Here is an 18,880-nt window from a genome sequence, read left to right on the forward strand (position 1 = left end):
TCTGCACTGGCTTTAGATAGTCGATTAGGGTCAATAGAGAGGCGAAGTCCCTCCTTTTCCGGGGGATCTCCATGGGACCTTATTTCGGAAAAAGTATGTATTGAAGTCAATGGAGAGAGAAAGATTATCTTTCGATCCCCTTTTTTTTGTTGTGAAACCGCTCAATAGCCACCAAGCACTTTGCCGTACTTAGTGCCCCGGCACTTATTACCCCAGGGCACTAAGTACCAATCGTGTTCACACCGGAGTACTTTTCCCTGAGGGAAGATTACGCAAATGAGCCGCTGACGTCATTTCGTCTTCTTCTGCTTTGGGTTTACTGGCAGGCCGCAAACCACTTCACGGCGTATACTGCCCCCCGAAGTCCCCGGCCGGAGGTCCCCGGAGTTGGGGACTGGCTTCAGTAGAAGCTGCTGGGACACCCAGCAGCCTTCCGAGTAAATCGTCAGAACGCCGACACCTCCTATTCACTCCACGGCTCCCATGTTTTTTTTTGTGTTGCCATAAGTTATTCTCTCTCCGTTGGTGCGCGGGGCTAATGATGCTAATGCCAGCAAATACAATGGTGGCTTCACAAAACTTTTCAGAGTTTTACGGGGTGTGAACATGGGAGCCGTGGAGTGATGAGGAGGTGTCGGCGTTCTGACGCCCGCCAATTGAAATTGGTACTTTTTTGATACTAAAAATGGGGATATAAGTTCCCGGCACTCCTTTTGGTGTGAACGCGACACTAGGGATACTAACGGAACTAAACGGGAAAAGTATGGGGTAAAATTACTCCGGTGGGAACGCGCCTAATGAACTACATCTCCCGTTTCGCACCACACACCAAGACGGCCGTTGCGTTAGCACATTTCACTTCTTTCTTTCAAAATGAGGTGAAAAGTATTAAAAGAGGTGAAAATCACTACAAGTCTGGGCATGTTGAGAGCTGTACATACACAGAATGGGAGTTAGTCGGTTCCGTAAGAGCCAGCATGCGGGACCGGGATTCTTTGATTTGTAGTCTTTCTAGTTGCGTATTTATCATAGTCTTATATTTCAACAGTTTTACGACAAACCGCGACTTTTTTGACATGGAAATTATTTTTTAAGATTGACAAACATCATATGTGTAATTCGTGGCAAAATTCAAACGGGATCGAAAGATAATCTTTCTCTCTCCATTGACTTCAATACATAATTTTTCTGAAATAAGGTCAAATGGGTCGGAAGTAGATGGGCGTGACTTCGCCACTCTATTGAATATCTAAACCAAGAAAAGAGGGCTTAAAATGTTTTATAAAGACGCTATGCTCAAAGGCAACAACAAAAAACCCTTTAAATGTAATATAATCACAGTTAATTTGAGCTATCCTGCTTCCCCTAACCCTCCAGAAAATTGTTAGAAAATATAATGAAGGCCGGGGTCAGACTTCCGTCTCAGTGAGATAGAGGCCGACACACACTCATGGCAAATAATACGGTCATTAATACAATATGACTTCCTGATATTGCGCTTTAATTGAAAATAGCCACATTTCTTTGTCTGGATCAAAGGAGAACAAGTTGAAAGTTATTACTGTCAGGCTATTGGTAAAGGCCTCTTAGTATTTTCCCAAAGTCCACATAAATAGAACAGTTGACTTCAGACATAGATATGGGCAAGAATTGATACATTTTAAGAATATAAACCTGAATGAAGTAAGGAGATATGATTATGTCCATCCTTTTAGTTGCAGCTTAATCTGTTACGGTAATTTAACAGCACAGTAAAAGTCCCAGAAATAAAATATGTATGTCCAATATATAAGACCCAACAGAAATAAATATATTTATCATGCTAATTATATGACTTATTTATTTTCTTTTACATGGTTCACTACTGAGAAATACAAGTATATACCGATATTTAAATGAGTGCTTTGCATTAGCTGGTCCACTTAGTGACGTCTTTTGTAGTTTGTTTGAATAAATCCCGATGGCACCTTAAAAAAGGAGCAAGGCAAGTTTATTTATATAGCACCTTTCAACACAAGGCAATTCAAAGTGCTTTACAAAAATGAAACACATTAAGAGCATTAAGAAACATATTATAAAATGATATCTAGAAACACTCATTTAAAAGCAAAGATAAAAAGCTAAGATGATAGAAGTTAAAGTGCAGTTTAAGATAAGAATATATCAAGCGGCAAAAAGAAAAGTCTTCAGCCTGGATTAGCTTTTCTTATTTTTCAATAAATGTTTCTAATCTAATACATCCTAATATTAACTCATTTTAAATCACAGTATATTACAATAGAAAGAAATGGGGAAATATCAGTCCATATTTCTTTCTTTATTAGGACCCCCATTAGCACTAGCATTAGCATTGGCTGTTCACACTGGGATTCACATACATACAGTCAAACATAAGCAAATCAACATCTCATTAAATGAACAATCACGTGAAAATAAAAAAGAACATCCCTTTGAACATCAATAAGAAAAACACAAAAAGAACAAAATGATCTATAGTTATATTGTCTATAAATAAAGTTTAAAATTGGCCCAGAAAGGTGACTCATCATATTTCAAACTGCTTTTAGAAGTCCTGCTATCTTTAGAGAAAGATTTGAGAAACGCTCTTGCCTCCCTCCACGGAGCCCGTTCATTAACTTTGCTTCTCATCTGACCTCTGACCTTTTAACCCAGACTGCTGGGACAGCGACGACTCCCCTCCCCCCCTCCCTGCGAGAACCCCTGAGTCCTTCCTGCTGGCCACAGGTGCGTTTGCATTGGTCGAGATCCACAGGTGTGTTTCCAGGGCGGGGGGGTCCCCTCCTGGTTCTGGTGATTTAATGGCTGGTCAAAGAAGGTGGATGGACCAATGAACATGAGACAAACTAATGACTTTGTGGTGTGAGTGAAACATCAGCAGAGGATGTTTGAAACAGTTGGAAAAGTAGGAATATGATTTTATATTCCCATTCTATCTGCTTTTCTTATCTGGTACAGCGATTGAGCAGGCTCTCTGTAATGCTGCCTTCTAACGGACAGATTGACACACATGTTCTGTTCTTTTTTTGTATTCCTCCATGTTGCCTTCTGCTTTTTGATTTGTTCCTGTGTAGTACTCTGAGAGTATACATAAGAGCGCATGAGAGGAAATGGTTTCATTTATTTGGTGAGAGGCTGTGAGAGTGTTACACCACTAGGGGGCAGCATTGGCAGTAGTTCAGACCTGTAGTGACTTGGAGAGAGAATAATCAGTCCTAAACTACAAACAGGAAACCAAGTATGCTTCATTTTTGAGTGTGTGCTGTTAAACACTTATCACCCACAATGCAATGCTCACGGCGGGGGAACAAATTGTTGCAACTATACAAAAAAATTGAAATATTTGTACCTGTTTTGTCATTGCTAGTGACAACCAATTACTTATTGTATCATTTCCTGTTACAATGATCAACAGCTTATTGGGATCATAAAACATTGGACAGAATCATTCCTATTATATATAACAATATATATAAAAAAATATATATATATATATATTATGTTGTTTAAAGTATCTCCAAGTGAACACTACCTATTTGGGTATTTTTGAGTCAATAAACTGCAATAAGATATATAAATAAATGTGTTCAGTTTATGATAAAGGAAAGGATTTGATCTGAGGGTTTGAATGTGTAGGAATGTGTGTCGAAGTGTGTCATTTTTTTATCCGTTGTCTCTTGTTAACATCCCTCCTTCTCCCCCCCCCCTGTCAGACCCCCTGGAGGTGAAGTCGTCAGCCTCGGCAGAGTGGAGCGGTTCAAATAAAGGTACGAACACACTTCTGTTTGTCCTGAGGGTTGTTCAGCACTCGGAGGATTTATTCAGAGCCGCAGACGGAGCTTCAGTGTTTTTTTACAAATGACCGCGTAGACGATAGTACTGACAGCTGAGAGCAGACACAACGAGACAGAGAGAGATACAGGAGGACGGGGGGGAAGAAGCAGTGAAATGCTAAATGTGTGGGTGCTGCTGATGAGGTTGTGTGACGGTGGTTACTACCAATTTAATGTTACAGTCGTTTCAGCGAAGGGAAATGACTGTTGGACTCTTGTTATAATGATCATTTACTAGCAATGAATATAACTGAACATTTCTAAAGAATATAGGCTTCTCATTCTATTATCTGCCCTTTAAATGTCAAGAAGAAGTTTCCTGTCAGAGCAAATGTGTTATCAGTGTGAAAAAGTTCATATTCTCTAAATGTGCTTATTTGGAGCTGAAGGTGTGGTGCTGCTCCTGTGAGGCCCTACGTGTGTGAAATCATCCATCATAACATAGAGATATCAAACCTAATTATTATATTAACTGTGTGAAGACAACTAGTTTGATCTAGCTTTCAGTGATTCCAGTACAAACTACTTCAACCTTATTCTTCACAATAAAATAGAAATAATAATATGTTTGTAATTATTATAACAAATTCAGGTGTCTCTCAGTAAAACCGATGCAGTGTAAATGTGTCTTAAACCACTCAAACTATTAGACAACACACCCGCAAGTGATACTTCACTTACAGATACAGATCAATTGATTATTATCATTTGTTTACCAATTATTTACAATACGTTACCTTTTTCTTGCATGCCTCCATGGCGAGTTTTAGAATAGGGGTCAGCAGAACTATCAAAACATCCTCTTCCAAAAACATTAGTATTTATAACAAATCTTCATAAAGAGTACTTGCATGGAAGAGTATAAGAAGAGTTTATAGAATAGTTCAATTATGGTTAAAGCTGCACCTATTTACCCCAATTCATCAGGATTGGATTGACCAATGAGGCATGGCCAGCAAAAAAAGGTTTCTGAAATGACCAAGGGTTACTAATTCATGTACAAATGATATTTTTTATGCCTGAAATATTCCTTTCAAAATCATCTGATGTCCACACAGCGCCTCCACCCATTCATCTGTGTGTGTGTGTGTTTGTGTGCAGATGTGTCAGAGTGTGTTAAGAAGACGCCTCCAGCTGACCCCACATCTACTGGCACCACGGCAACAGACAGCAAGGCAGAGCTGGGTGGGTAAGTCTGCTGTCTCTCAGTCACTGGTCAGCTTTCTCCTACTAACACAGTTTATCAAAATGACATCATTTGTTCTATGTGTGTGGCATTGCTTTTGCTGATGGTAAACGTAGCTCTGGGCAGCATGTGCAGAAAACACAAGAGGGAAGACACTTTCTGTTTTGTGTTTTGTCTCCGTTAAAAGCAAACCCTCATTTATTTTCCATCTTCTCTCAGGGTTCGGTAACCGCTGCATTCAGCCCAAAGGCCCTCGGGAACCCCCCCTGGAGTGGACATGATGGAACGACCCATCCCCCCGTCCACTTACAGTGTCCTCCCCCGTCAGGAGATGGACTCTACCGATCTCACCTGGCTGGTCCAAAACCCTAGTTAATAGATGCTACAGACAGACGGCACACTTTACATAGAAACACCTTCTGTGTGTCTCTGTGCTCCTCCTCATCTTCATCTTCATCTTCCTCCTCCTCCTCCTCCTCAGTCCTTCCTCAAAGTGCCACTTTGCAAAGCAGAAGAACACTCACTGGTCAAGTGTCCACGTTTTCCTGTTCAGCTTGCTGATGTTAGAAGTTTTCCCCGCTCTAGATGCTGACCTGAGATCTGTCTTGTTATTCTCCTGTTCATGGTTAAAGAACAACTCCCTCTCTCCCACTTTCTGTGTGCTGGTGCTACATTATAAAAGATCAGCATAGGAACAGAGCACCCATGCACCCCCACACCCCCATCCCATCAGGGTTTCTGGGCGGGTTTATTCCTGTGTTAGCTGCAGTATTTCATATTTCTATGCTGACCTCCCTTTTTCCCCAGAGTCATAGGTTGATGTAGTTCGGTCATTGCAGTTGTCAGTAACAGCCGAATTAAAGGAATTGTTCTTCATTTTTGGGAAAAATAACAATTTTTTACTGATGCAAAGTTTACACCATTATTTGTCTGCATTTGTACACAGAGTCTGTTAGCTTAGCTTAGCATAGCTTAGCATAAAGACTAGACACCCGAAGATATGTTTTCCCCTTCTAGAGCCTGACAAGCTTTTTATCCAGCGTTTATGCAAGCTAAGCTAACCAGTTGCTAGCTGTAGCTTGAGATATGACAGTGGAATCAAACTTCTCCTCTAACTCCATGCAAGAAAGTAAACAGTTGCAGTTTCCAAATTGTCTAACTGTTCCTTTAAATCTCTGCTTACTCTGTATTTGTCATGTGGCGATGGAAAACAAATCTTAACTCTTAAATACTGACAATAAAAGTAGTTCTGTAACAAATGATCCGTTACATGTCTACGCTTGAAATTACAAAACCAAAGAGTGATGTCCCCTTCTCAAAGAATTCACAATAAAAAAGCAAAGACTAGTTAGTATGAAAAACACCGACATGTATCCTACAATATTTAACACTAAATCCGGCCCAGGAATTCTGCTTTCTCAAGTCACTAAGCAGTGACCTGAAATCGATCAGTAATGACCGAACTGCTCAGCTGTGTGACTCTGTCCTCACTGCTGGGACGTGAGCCTGCCTTAGTCTGCCTCTCAGAGACAGTCCTTCCTCCTTTGGCTTCTCTATAAACTTCATTTCCTGGGACACAATTCACTGTTTTTCCCCTCAGCACTGTCTTGTTTTTCTGCTGTTACATTTTTTGATGTCATTCTCCTTATAATATTGGGTGGTCAAAGGTTTTATTTTATTTTAGCAGCCATATTACTTCCAGTAAACCTCAGTGTTTCAGAGTACACATCACCCGTTGCTCTTATGGGACTTGACAGATTAATGTAAAGTCTGATTTCCCATAGCAAACTCTTACAGACTTGAATGTTTTTTCAAATAAAAAAATCGTACCTGCTTCGATATGTGTGAGACAATGATAGGGACCCAGGACTACTGCTTACTGTTCTCTGCTAACTCCATTAGCTCCCATAACTATACATTATATGCATTGTTTTATAAAGGAAACTGTACAGGGCAGTTTAGGTATATAATATTTCAGATTTTTATGTTATCTCTTAAATATTCTTATTAACAGAAGATGTAAAAAAGTCAGTGCATGATGATGATGATGATGATTCCTCCCCTATAGTGTTTCCCTTCAGACTGTAAATTATTCTGCTGCCCTTGTTGTTTATTTTTGCTCCTGGCAAATATTTCAGGGTTGTTTGTATTTGTACTGTTGAAGTTACATGCTTAAAAATATGTTTGGTTTTAGATGGTTGGCAGAGGAAAAGCATTGCCTGCCAGCCAGCCAGCCAGCCAGCCAGGTCCCCCCCCCCTCCCAAAACAGCTACAACGGGCTTCGATTAAGATTGTAATAATAATATTAATGATGATAATAATAATAGCGGTTGTTTTTTGTAAATGGTATTTTAAAAGTTATTTTTGTATACGCGGTTGTTTGTTGTCCACTGCTCCCCTCCTTCTTTTTTACCCATTTCTTTTATCTCTCTCAGCTCTTTGGATGTAGAACATGCATCAGAGATGGATCTCTCACTCTGAACAAGGAGCAGCTCATTATTTTTCTTTCATACTTCCCCTGCTGTATTCTCTCCTTTATTCCTCTCCCGCCCTCGTCTCTGCTTTTTTTACATTTTTAAAAGGATGTCTTTTTCAACACGCCAGAAGATCAGTTAATTGAAATAATGCGACTTGCTTTCACTGGTTCAAAGTGCCAGTAAGCTGAATTATGAAGTGTTGAGAAAGAAAACCTTTTTTAAAAACTTTGTTTGTCCACATTTCTCTCTTTTATCCTCCCACCTGACCCCGTCACATGCACATTATCTCAGAAAAGAGCCCATCTGTGCCTTTAAGAGAGAGCCCGCCCTCCCTTTCGCCCCTCTCCTCCAATCATCATTAGCGCTGTGGGTGTGAGCGATTTGATTCGCTGCTGCTTGCTCATCGCCTCCTGTGGGACTCTGTTCAGCCCCACACACACACACTTCGTGACCCTCCTTACACACACATAAACACACACAGCCCCAAAATGTTTGTATGTTGCAGAAATCAATCAGTAAAGCTGACCATTAAGTGAAGACTCTTTGGTTTTATTTGTGTGAGATGATGTAACAAAAAATGTGTTGTGTGAGTGGAAATACAGACAGCTTGTATTTACAAGTTTATAAAGCATATTTCAGCAACAAGGTAATAGGAAGTGCTATACACAAACAATTAAATAGTTAGAATAAAGTTAAAAGCAGAGCCAAGTCAATAGAAATCAAACAAGTTAATTTTGACTAGAATTTAAATATTGTTATTGTATTTAGCTAGTTTTGGTGTGTGTGTGTGTGTGTGTGTGTGTGTGTGTGTGTGTGTGTGTGTGTGTGTGTGTGTGTGTGTGTGTGTGTGTGTGTGTGTGTGTGTGTGTGTGTGTGTGTGTGTGTGTGTGTGTGTGTGTGTGTGTGTGTGGAGACAAATGTATACACACACCCCCACAGTGATGCACTGATTAATTAGTCCCAGCAGGTGTTAAAAACACAGGCGCTAACTGTCTTACACAGAGACACTGTAGGCTGCATATTTGTATTCACTTTAAACACAGAGAGGCACAGCAGGTAGGAAGATACTGGGATTATCTACTTCTGCTCACAGGCTCATTTGAGATTAATTATACAGTTAATTACCATACAATATTTAAGGTATAGGTGCGCAGAGCAGGTTTGTGTCAGTCCTCTCACGCGTTACAGCAATGACATCTACAAAAAACTTGTTGGGGTCCTACAATGCTCATGTTCAGGTTCATATCCTTGTTTAGTGTCTCTGGGACATGTCTCCATGCTTTAATGTTCAAAAAGCTCTTTATTTTTCTCATACTGCCTGTGCTGCAGCACCTCTTTTCACCCTCTGTCTGAAACCAGAGCCCAGTCTGATTGGTTAGCTGGCCGGCTCTGTTGTGAGAGAGATGTCCCACCCCTGGCCCTGACAGACACCAAGCAGTCACCAGAGAACTCGCCGATGCCGACGCCGACTGTTGCGTCGGCGTGTTCTCCTGCGTCTTGGCCATGTGTCGCACTGGAACACACCGCAAAGAATTCAGCCGTGTACGTACGAACTGCGCATGCGTGAGTGGCGATAACTCTCCTTACCAGCAGGCAGCGGTAGTGTGTATTTGTCATTAAAAACAGGCAACAATCGGAAGACAGAGAAGACGAACAGACTACGTGATATAAACAAACAAAAAGTAGCGTGTGCGTTCCATTTTCACTCTCGTCCATCGAAAACACGTTTTGTGCGGTACTGGAGCTATCAGCCATCGGAGTGTTGCTTGTGGAAGACATTCTCAAGCCGTTTCGCTTCTCATGCACTGATTCGCTAGCTGAACAGCCAATCAGAGTGATTTCTTTGGCCGACTGCCTGTGGCCGACGCACGGCCGATTCAACACATTGAATCAGCCTTGCGTCGGCCATGAAAGGCCAAATAAGGCGTGTCACGGCCGACGGTGCGGGACACACCAAATTGAGTTTGGGCGACAGGGCACGCTTCGTCGTCCGACGAAAGAAAACGGCCGATGGAAGTATCTAACATGTTTCAAATCTAGAAAAGTACAGATACAGCACAAAACTAATACAGCTAAAGACAATTAAATACTTTTTATTCTACATTATAAGGCAGGATCCATCCATGTATTCCACAGGCCTAACACCACTCCTGCTAACTTTCTCTCCTTTACTTTACTAATTTTTTGTGACTTACACACCTGGTGATCGATATGTTGAATACACAGTCTGACACACACACACACTTTCCCTATCTGCCTGTTGTATGCATTAAGCCAGATTGCCATCTTAACTGGATCACCTCAGTTTTCCCATGGAGCAGTTTAACATGTTGTGTAATTACTTATAAATATAGCCGTTCAGTGTGAGCAGGAGCAGCAGGCTACACCATCTGAAGGAACTGACAAGTGTGTCAGCTCTGTTTTAAAACCTAGAATAAACATTATAATGCATCCTATTTTTAGGTACATGAGTCATATACAGTAGATGCTGGTAGAAATGGATACACACACCCTTCACAGCGTACTTGTTGTGTGGTTACCACACACACACACACACACACACACACACACACACACACACACACACACACACACACACACACACACACACACAGTTTGCTGTCACTTTAATCAGTCTGAGTGTAGAATCGTTTTTAAATGCAGATAAATCTGTGTCATGATGAGTGAGTGATGAACTAATTACGTTTTGAAGATTAGATGAAAAAGGGAACGTTATTCCTTAGAACATTTTCACTTTATCAAACACACATATCACCAACACCAATGTTCTCTACAGGCACTTTCAGTCAGTTGTGACAAATATGTAAAAACTATCTAAATCCAAATAATAATTTAGTAATTGCAAATTAATAAACTGAATAATTATAATCTTATGTATTGTAGATTTCTGAGTAAACCATAACTTGTTTGCCTAATTATCTAAATATGTATTACAAATACTTGGTTGGTAAATAATGCTTACAATATAATATTAATCACAAGTGTTATTTTAATGTGTTTTATTATGTAACCTTTATTTTAGAAGAAGGTCCCACCAAAAATATTATTACACCATAGAGTCTCCAAGATAGCTTAGTACAAAATTAAACCACATGACGTACAAAACTTCCCAATAATTCCGAAGAACAGCTGTTTCATTTCATGCCTCCTTTAACAGATTTGTTATGATTCCATCTGATTTCATCAGTGGATATAACAGTTTTCTCCAGATATTTAAAGACATTAAAGCAACCACTTTGAGGAGTGTAGTTGGTAGCTACCAGAGTAAGTTATATTTCTCATAATGCTTGTTGGTGTTGATGTTCACTTTAATGCTCCTGATTCTTTTTCAGAGAACACATTAAAGGTAAGCACCGCCTTTAGTTTTTCCCTCTCTGTCTCATGCTCTGTCTGTCAGTCAAGATTAGTCCCGCCCCTCGCTAACCACCTGTCCATCAAACTTTGCCCCGCCCCTTCACTGCCTGCCTGCACGTCGCGCAAAAAAAAACAGCAGCGGCGGCCGTTGGGGAAGAGAGTAAATAGAGAGAGAAGCCTCAAGATGGCTGACTCGCTGTGCTCCGCTTATCTCACCGGAGCTGCTACTGCGGTAGCCCCGGCGGTCGCCTCCGCCAAAAGCCCGCTGGTCAAGCCGACCGAGGCAAAGGGAGCCCCTGACAACCGCCTTCAGTCTTCCCGGGATTTCAACCCGCCGCTGCCCAAGAAGGTCCGGCTGGAGGAGAGGAGCGTTAAGCCCAAGAAACTCAGCCGGGAAGCAGGAGTGGGAGGCAACGGCAGAGAGAAACTCCAGCAGCCCAATAAGCAGCAGATTTATGGGGCGGGCTTGTGGAGCTTCAGCCCGGTTAAGACGAGTAGCAACAACCCTTCGGTGCCTGCTACCAGTGGGCACCAGCTACCGACAAACACGCAGAAAGTCTTTAAACAGAGCGACTTCTTCCTCCACAAAGCGCCTTCCTCCTCCAAACACAAAAACCCCAGTAAAGATAAACAGCGCGAGAAAGAGAGGGAGAAGGGGGCAGGAGGCGGAGAGGAGAAGAAGAGAACTAAAGTACTGTTGACCTCCGGACCCGGGGATAATGTTAATAATAACAACAACAACGAAATCAGCAGAATTAACACCACTTCTGCTGTGAAACGAGAAAATGGGGAGGTCATGTTGGCACCCAAAGGTAGGCCAGCAGTGTATTTTATTTTAGTTATATTTGAAAGGAATTCCTAAAGTTGTGATTATTATATATAGGGTTGATCTGTGGTGCTTTGTAGTGACTTGGCTCATCGTAGAATCATCCACTTGGGGCATGAACATGTGGCTCTGAGAGTGCGGTTGTCTGCCTCATAATTTGTCCCGTTTTTGAATAAGCTACCGCTTAAAGAGCGCTCCTAAATGTTGTCTTTGGACCCGTAACATTCTCAACGGTTTCCCTATATTATAAATGCATATTATAAAACAGGTTTACATGGAGTTGGGCGTGTATAAGCCCAGTTTAGTCGGTGTTTCTGCGGGACATGGCTGCCAGCTCTCGTCGCTTGTTCACCCGCTCGTGGACCTTCGAGCTCCACAACGGCGTTTCAGGGCAGTAGTCGCAAGACCGGGCTGTTGCATCGCAACCAGCTGCTCTGGTGCTGCAGAGGAATTGTTACCTTGTTACGTCATATATTGTCGAAAAATATGTATACTGTTTTATTACTATGGTAATGTAGTCGAGTAAGCTGTTATAAACGGCGTACAAAAACTATAATCCGTCATTTCAGCGTAACAATTAAGTAATTTGTTATTCTGTAATATCAATGCATTTATATATTTGTATTACCTAAGGAGTAGTGTGTGTGCACTAAACTGCACGCTGCTGTCATAACAATATGACAGTCGCCCGCCATTATGGGGTAAGTGTTGTTTTGGTAGAGCACCACGCCCCCCTCGGTAACCTCAGGCTGGAAGCACAGCTCCCCGCTTGTTGTTGCTGTCGAGTGAGGCTGTTACTCCATGTTCTATACGCAGATCATGGTGTAGGCTGTTCATTGATCCACACCTACATCAATTTGTTTTACAATTGAACAACCTTTATTATTTCACTTGAGTCATTACACTTGGATACGATTGACACTAACAATTATCAATCAATCAATCAATGTTTATTTATATAGCCCAATATCACAAATGTTACATTTGTCTCAGTGGTCTTCACAGTTTGTACAGAATATCACTATGACAATACGACACCCTCTGTCCTTTGACCCTCTCATCGTACAAGGAAAAACTTTCAGAGAAAACCCCACAGTTTAAAGGGGAACATGGGAGAAACCTCAGGGAGAGCAACAGAGGAGGGATCCCTCTCCCAGGACGGACAGACGTGCAATAGATGCCGTGTGTAAATCGAAGAGATAATACATTTTACAGGGTAGACCAAATGTTTGGAAATGCATGTGTCTACAATAAGAAGATGAATTCTCGAGGATGTCAACAATCCTGTGGGAGCCATCAGGGAAGTAGTATGATGAGAGTCATGTAGGACCACAATTATGAGCTGTTACGACAGAAGGAAAACAATATAAATATTTTAGCTCGGGTACAATTGTCAGTGAAATAGCCTAAATGGCAATACAACAATAATCACAACACAAACAGTTGGTAACAAACTACAATATTATGATATCTTAAATACAATACCGTAAATTGTCCAACTACTTATTTATTTTTAAACATATGTTTTGCTAAATATCTAGGCTATGTTTCTTTTTACATGATGAAATATGCTAATGACTGATTATGTCACAGCGCTGAAGCTACTACTTTATGTTTAATCACTGTAGACCTTGTGTTTTGGTGCGTGTTTTCTCATCGTCACAGTGTCTCAACTCTCTGCGTGTGTGTGTTTAGACACTAGCAGGTGTACCAAGGGGACAAATGCAAATGTATGTGAGTGCATGATGTCTCCTTTTTCCAGTTGGGTAGGTTGACAGGTCATGACTGAGCAGCCTTTGCAGAAACGGAGAACACCAGAAGTGCCAAAACACCCCATCAGAAATAGTGTAAATTGCCTGTGTTGGATGTGTGTGCACGCTTTATCTGCATTTCAGAACAGGGAGGATGGGGTTGGTCTCCACATAGAACTGGAACAGAAATGGGATTAAAAAAAATAATGTAACTTTTAAATAAACAATGTTCTTAACTGAGTAAATAAACCTTTATTTACCAATTATTACACAAAAAGTCAGTGTAGTGTTATTGAATGTATTATGTTAATTGAACAACTTATATACATGCAGATTTTTTGGGTAATTTTAAGAGCATATAAGTAGAAAACTGAACTTAATATTTAATCCGTTATACTTGTTTGTTTGTGCCTTTTGTGTTCAATACACATGTTGGAAATAATTTCCTTATTGTTTTTTAATTAACAAGAAATATGCAACAGTAATCTGAAAGCAGCAGAAAGTAACAACTGTGTACATTTTAATATCTATTTATTTATATATTTGTAATATCTATATTGTGATATTTAACATCGCATATTTTCCTCATATTGTGCAGCCCTAAACCTGATCAAATGTGATCATAAGTAACCATAAATAAAAGCACCCACTGAGGTGCTCTTGAGCAAAGTCCTGAGCCTGTAATTGCTGTTGGGTTCTGCTCAATGGCCAGACTCATTATATTGAGTAGCTTCAAATGTGAAGATGAGGAAGTATATGAATATTGCAGAGTGTTGCTGGAAAATTAATCCTAGGCAAAAGGATTAAAATGCTCCAGCTTCCTGTTAAAGCTGTTACAGTGTGTCAGTCCTTGTCCTTCTCTCTGTCACACAGCTGCTGTCAGCATAGACTTGAGGGGATTGCGAAAAAATACAATTTAAATATTGTTTTTCTAATATATTTTCACTTGTTGTTAGACAGACTGCTGTCCAACAGGAGGACATTTCCTGCTCTGAAGCTGACTGTGCTCTGACCTTCCTGGAAGGCAAGACATTTTCCTGCAGGGATCAAAAGAGGATCACGCAGCCACAGTATTATTATTATTATTATTACTGTTTGGTTTGCTGTCGGAGCGAGGGTTAATGATACTGCCACGACTCCTGGTTACATACATCTGGTCTAGAAATTAGAGACACTGGAGTAAGTGCAGTGAACGAGGAATCATTACAGCATTAGGTCAGCTGATCTTGTGTGAAATAAATAATTGTTTAACTCTAATGGCGCATTTCCACTGCAGGGCCTTGCACGGCTCAGTACGGTATAGTTAGGCCTTGGTAAGCCAGGCTCACTTTATGCTGCGTTACCATTACAGTTTAGTAGCTGGGGCAGTAACTATACTAACGCAGTTTAGGCGGAGCAGTGACGTCATCTTTAATGCGAAACACAAAACCAACATCAGCCGTTAGTTGTTAGCACTCAGAGCTCACAGCTCCTCATATCTGTTCAGAAACTAGACAAAAGTTAAAGACATAGAAACCACAGACTGTCTTTGTCATGGTGAATACAGTCTCTGGTTTATTTATGTCTGTATAGGCCGTTGTTGTGAGTGTGGACGGTCGGAGCATATACAACGTTAGCTTAGCCGATCTCCATTCAGAAAACACGCATTTAAAAGGTTTTTCGCCTGCCGTCTGTCTGCAGACTTGTCAATGCATTAATTCATGGTTTTTACTAACCGGTATCAGTATGTTGTTACTTCGGCATCTTTTTGAAACGTGTATTACGATTAAATCATGGTAAAATATGTTAATTTTGTTGTAGTTGCCAGCGATTCTCTCACTAGTTTAGCATACTCAGCCCGGTTGTTGGCCCGGAAAGAACCTCGATTTTGGAGAGCCAGAAAACTGTGAGGACCACTAAGACCTGTTGTTGACACCCATTTACATGCAGTCGGATATTATAAGTAAAACCAGATGCAGCTCTAAAGATACTCCTACTCACATTTAGGTTTGATCCTGATCAATCATAACTGAATAAAAAGGCTGAACTAATTAAACTCTTCTGTCTGCCTGGCCACTGTAGATGTTTTGATGTGTCACATGTAGGGATGCATACCGGTATTACCGAAATACCGGTTACTGGTGGCTACGGTATACCGTACTGAAATTAGATCCGTTTTTTTTTTAAATTTAATTTTAAAAGTGATTCCGTGGCCCGTGATGGTGGGTGTTATAAATTAGATTGCATAATTTTTTTTCTTCATATTTTATGTATTTTTCATTGTTTTTTCAACACTAGAAAGGTAAGTCCCACAAATGAACTGTGAGGGGATTTGTTTTCTCTCACCAGTGAAGGCAAATGTTGATTTTAAAGATGAGATTTGTTTGTTTGTGCAATGCCGAGATCTCATGACCATTATTCTATTATTTATTTGTTCTCTAGTCGAATCTCAGGTTTAACATGAATTATAACGGTGCTATAACGGTCTGTTTGCATTGACAAGATGTGCTATTCACGTGGCCCACCTGATGGCGGGTGTTATAAAAGATATTACATAATCGGTTTTCTTCATATTTTTTGTATATTTTTCATTGTTTGTTCAGTACTAAAAGGTCCAAGAGATCCCACAATTGAATTTAATATTCATTTGACATGTTAACTATATTGTAAAGCGCTTCATGGGAGTAACTGTGGGATGATACATTTTCAAAGTATCACGATATGTATCGGTTGAGTATCGGTATCGTTCAGTGGTATCGGTATCGTAAAAAAGTCAACGATATGCATCCCTAGTCACATGTGCTATATAGATTAAAGCTGATGCAAACAGTTATATGGCTATTGGTGTGATGGGTCCTGTACTTTTGTAAATTGTAATATGCACTTTCATGTGGCTGATCTTTAAACACATCAACTTACAAACTAGTGAGTACCTGTGATGGCTATCAATTTCCTAATGATCTCCTAATGGCCTTTAGTCGACCTATCATGGGTACATCTGCTTTTTTTTCAATGCAAAATTGCTTTAACAACTAAACAATTATCTGTCTATTGACTATGCATTGGAGCTCTGTTGGACATTGTTCTGACCATTAAACAATGCATGTAAACCAGGCAGACTGGGACTGTTGTGAATCATGTCTGCAGTAATTAGGTTTTTGTGTGAATGCTAATGCAGCATGCTGAAAGAATCCCTGTCCTCGTACAGCGACGGGAAAAGAGAAAATCAAGCGTGGCCGCAATCAGCCTCCAATTAACTAACTGTCTGCAGGGTCATTTATTCAGACCAAAGCATTACAAGACCGTTAAAGAGACTGACAAAGAGTGAATGAACAGCAATTTACATTTTGAGATCAGCTTGAATTGTGAAGCATGGATTTGCCATGTAGCAGGATGCACATCTGCACTTTAGGAGGGTCCTGGTGGGCCGGTTTACCTGTAGTGTGGCAGGGAGTCCTACAACACTGATATATCGCCTTCACTCTGGTGTCTCACTGCAGTGTTTTAATGTTACAGTTTTCCCTCTTTAATGTGTACCTTCACATCATAGGCCTGGGTGGCTTTCACCTTTTTTCTGTCTGTTTGCCACCGTGAGTCATTCTATTTGCAGAAATGATATCGAGCATTTTGTGCACATAGCTTCTCCTTTAGCTGTGATGTCTAATCCTTGAAGCCCTCAGATTCCTCAACAAAATACTAGGACACACATTTAGCTTGATTCTGCTTGTTTGTTAGATTTAGTAATAAAAACTCATTAGATTCTCAGAATATGAAAATAATATGAAAGGACAACGAAACCATTGTATGATTATCGTTAACACTTGCACATTTAATGGAATTCTTTCATCTATTGTTTGATCGGATTAAAAATAGATGAAAGATTTAAGTGAAAAAGAACAGCTGGCAGCACTAACACACACTAGCTAGCCAAAAGAAATCTATGCTTTTTACAGATAAATGTAACACTATAGTATGTAACACTAATGTAACAATAATAAAGGTTATTTTAGGGCAAGTGAATTGAAGATACTACTGTTGTTGTCAAAATGTAAATCTGAAACCCCCCTTTGACTTCATGCATTAATGATTGTCCTCCACAGCTCTAAAAGTTGGATGGCAGTGGGGACTTGCGTAGTTGACGTTAACAAACCGTCTGCCTCTGGCCCTCTATGTTCCAAAGTATTTTCTTCTCTGTGATCATCCTAACAGTGAAAACCACCTGCTGTGTTCCCCTTCAGAACCCGGCTGCTGCAAAGAAGCCTGAAAACAAGCTCAGAAAAAAACTGAGAAGTTTCACGGATCCCATTCATTTCTGATTCACTTGCACCTCTAGCTTTGTGATGTATTCCCATGACACATCAACACTGTGAAGCTTCACACCAGTTTAAAACGTGTGAACCTCAAGCAATTCACTGGTGTCCTTTTTGACTTTAAAGGGAGAGCCCCTCTTCTCAAGCTGTGATAAATTAGCACATATTCCAGTTTGTTTAAGACCCAGTCAGCCACCTGGGCTAATTTATCTCCTATTGCGTCTTAATTAAAAGTTTATGAATGCTGCCGCTCTGGCATGGTCGGACATGTTTTCATATATCTGGCATTAGATCTGAGTGAAACCTCCTTTGTGGGCGGCTTCCTGTAGTAGAGCTAAATGGATGTTTTGAAACATGCCGTTTCTTCTTTAACAGGCAGCTTACAGTGTCTAGTCATTTTGCACTTCTTAAAACGCTTTGTTAAAAATGTTTGCCTTCCGTTTGTTAACCACAAGGTATGAGGATAATGACTTCCTGCATGTTCAGTAGCAAACCCAAGCGACCTACTTAAGTTCACAACGCCATGGTTTTGATTGAAATATAGTCATTCAAAAGGAGTGTATCGATGCACCTCTGATTCTCCGACTGCTCCTTTAAGCCTTTTTGACTTTCAAAGAATGTTCTCCTTTGATCCTGCAAACAGCCAGTCCAACCCCACTGGGTCCACTCTCCCTCTCCCCATGACCACGGGAGAGAGAACAGTCTCCAAACACAGCTTCCTTTTAAATGCTGATCTGACTGAGTTCAAAGAAAAGAAAGAATAAGCAGAAGAACTACTGTGGTGAAAATAAGAAGTTGTTCTTTCTTTATGTGGATATGAAAGGAAATAAAAAATCAAAGGAGAAGATATATATATAAGAATTTAGTTATTTTAAGAAATACTATCTTTATTTTTACAGGACTTTTCTGAAACAAAGTTATGAAGTGTTGCAAAGAACACATACAAACACAGCTAAGTACCTAACAGGGGAAAATGTCAGAAACCCTAAGAATAAAAACTAAATCTATTGGAATCAGGAAATGCTCTGCAATGTTTCAAGATTAAAAAGCAATGAACTCTTTCTTAGCTTGTGCTGGAGGAGAGATGATTTACTCCCATCCACGGGGTACGTGTGATGGCTGATA

General features: G+C 40.4%; 2 protein-coding genes across 4 annotated transcripts in view; both read left to right on the plus strand.

Annotated features, from left to right (window-relative positions):
• ptpn12 (protein tyrosine phosphatase non-receptor type 12) overlaps positions 1-8,051 on the plus strand; it is a 52,697-nt gene extending 44,646 nt beyond the window's left edge. The window contains exons 15-18 of one of the 3 annotated variants that reach the window (XM_079656349.1): positions 2,674-2,745; positions 3,732-3,785; positions 4,953-5,040; positions 5,257-8,051. In XM_079656349.1, coding sequence (XP_079512475.1) covers positions 2,674-2,745; positions 3,732-3,785; positions 4,953-5,040; positions 5,257-5,266 — 224 coding nt within the window. In that variant the 3' untranslated portion in view covers positions 5,267-8,051. The remainder of the gene's footprint in view (positions 1-2,673; positions 2,746-3,731; positions 3,786-4,952; positions 5,041-5,256) is intronic. The other 2 variants (XM_079656348.1, XM_079656350.1) reach the window with 2 other exon arrangements.
• Positions 8,052-11,007: 2,956 nt separating this feature from the next.
• LOC307021077 (uncharacterized protein) overlaps positions 11,008-18,880 on the plus strand; it is a 35,627-nt gene continuing 27,754 nt past the window's right edge. Inside the window, exon 1 of the mRNA XM_079652850.1 lies at positions 11,008-11,701. Coding sequence (XP_079508976.1) covers positions 11,074-11,701 — 628 coding nt within the window. The 5' untranslated portion in view covers positions 11,008-11,073. The remainder of the gene's footprint in view (positions 11,702-18,880) is intronic.

This window comes from Notothenia rossii, assembly GCF_949606895.1.
Source record: "Notothenia rossii genome assembly, chromosome: 10".
Lineage (NCBI taxonomy): Eukaryota > Metazoa > Chordata > Actinopteri > Perciformes > Nototheniidae > Notothenia > Notothenia rossii.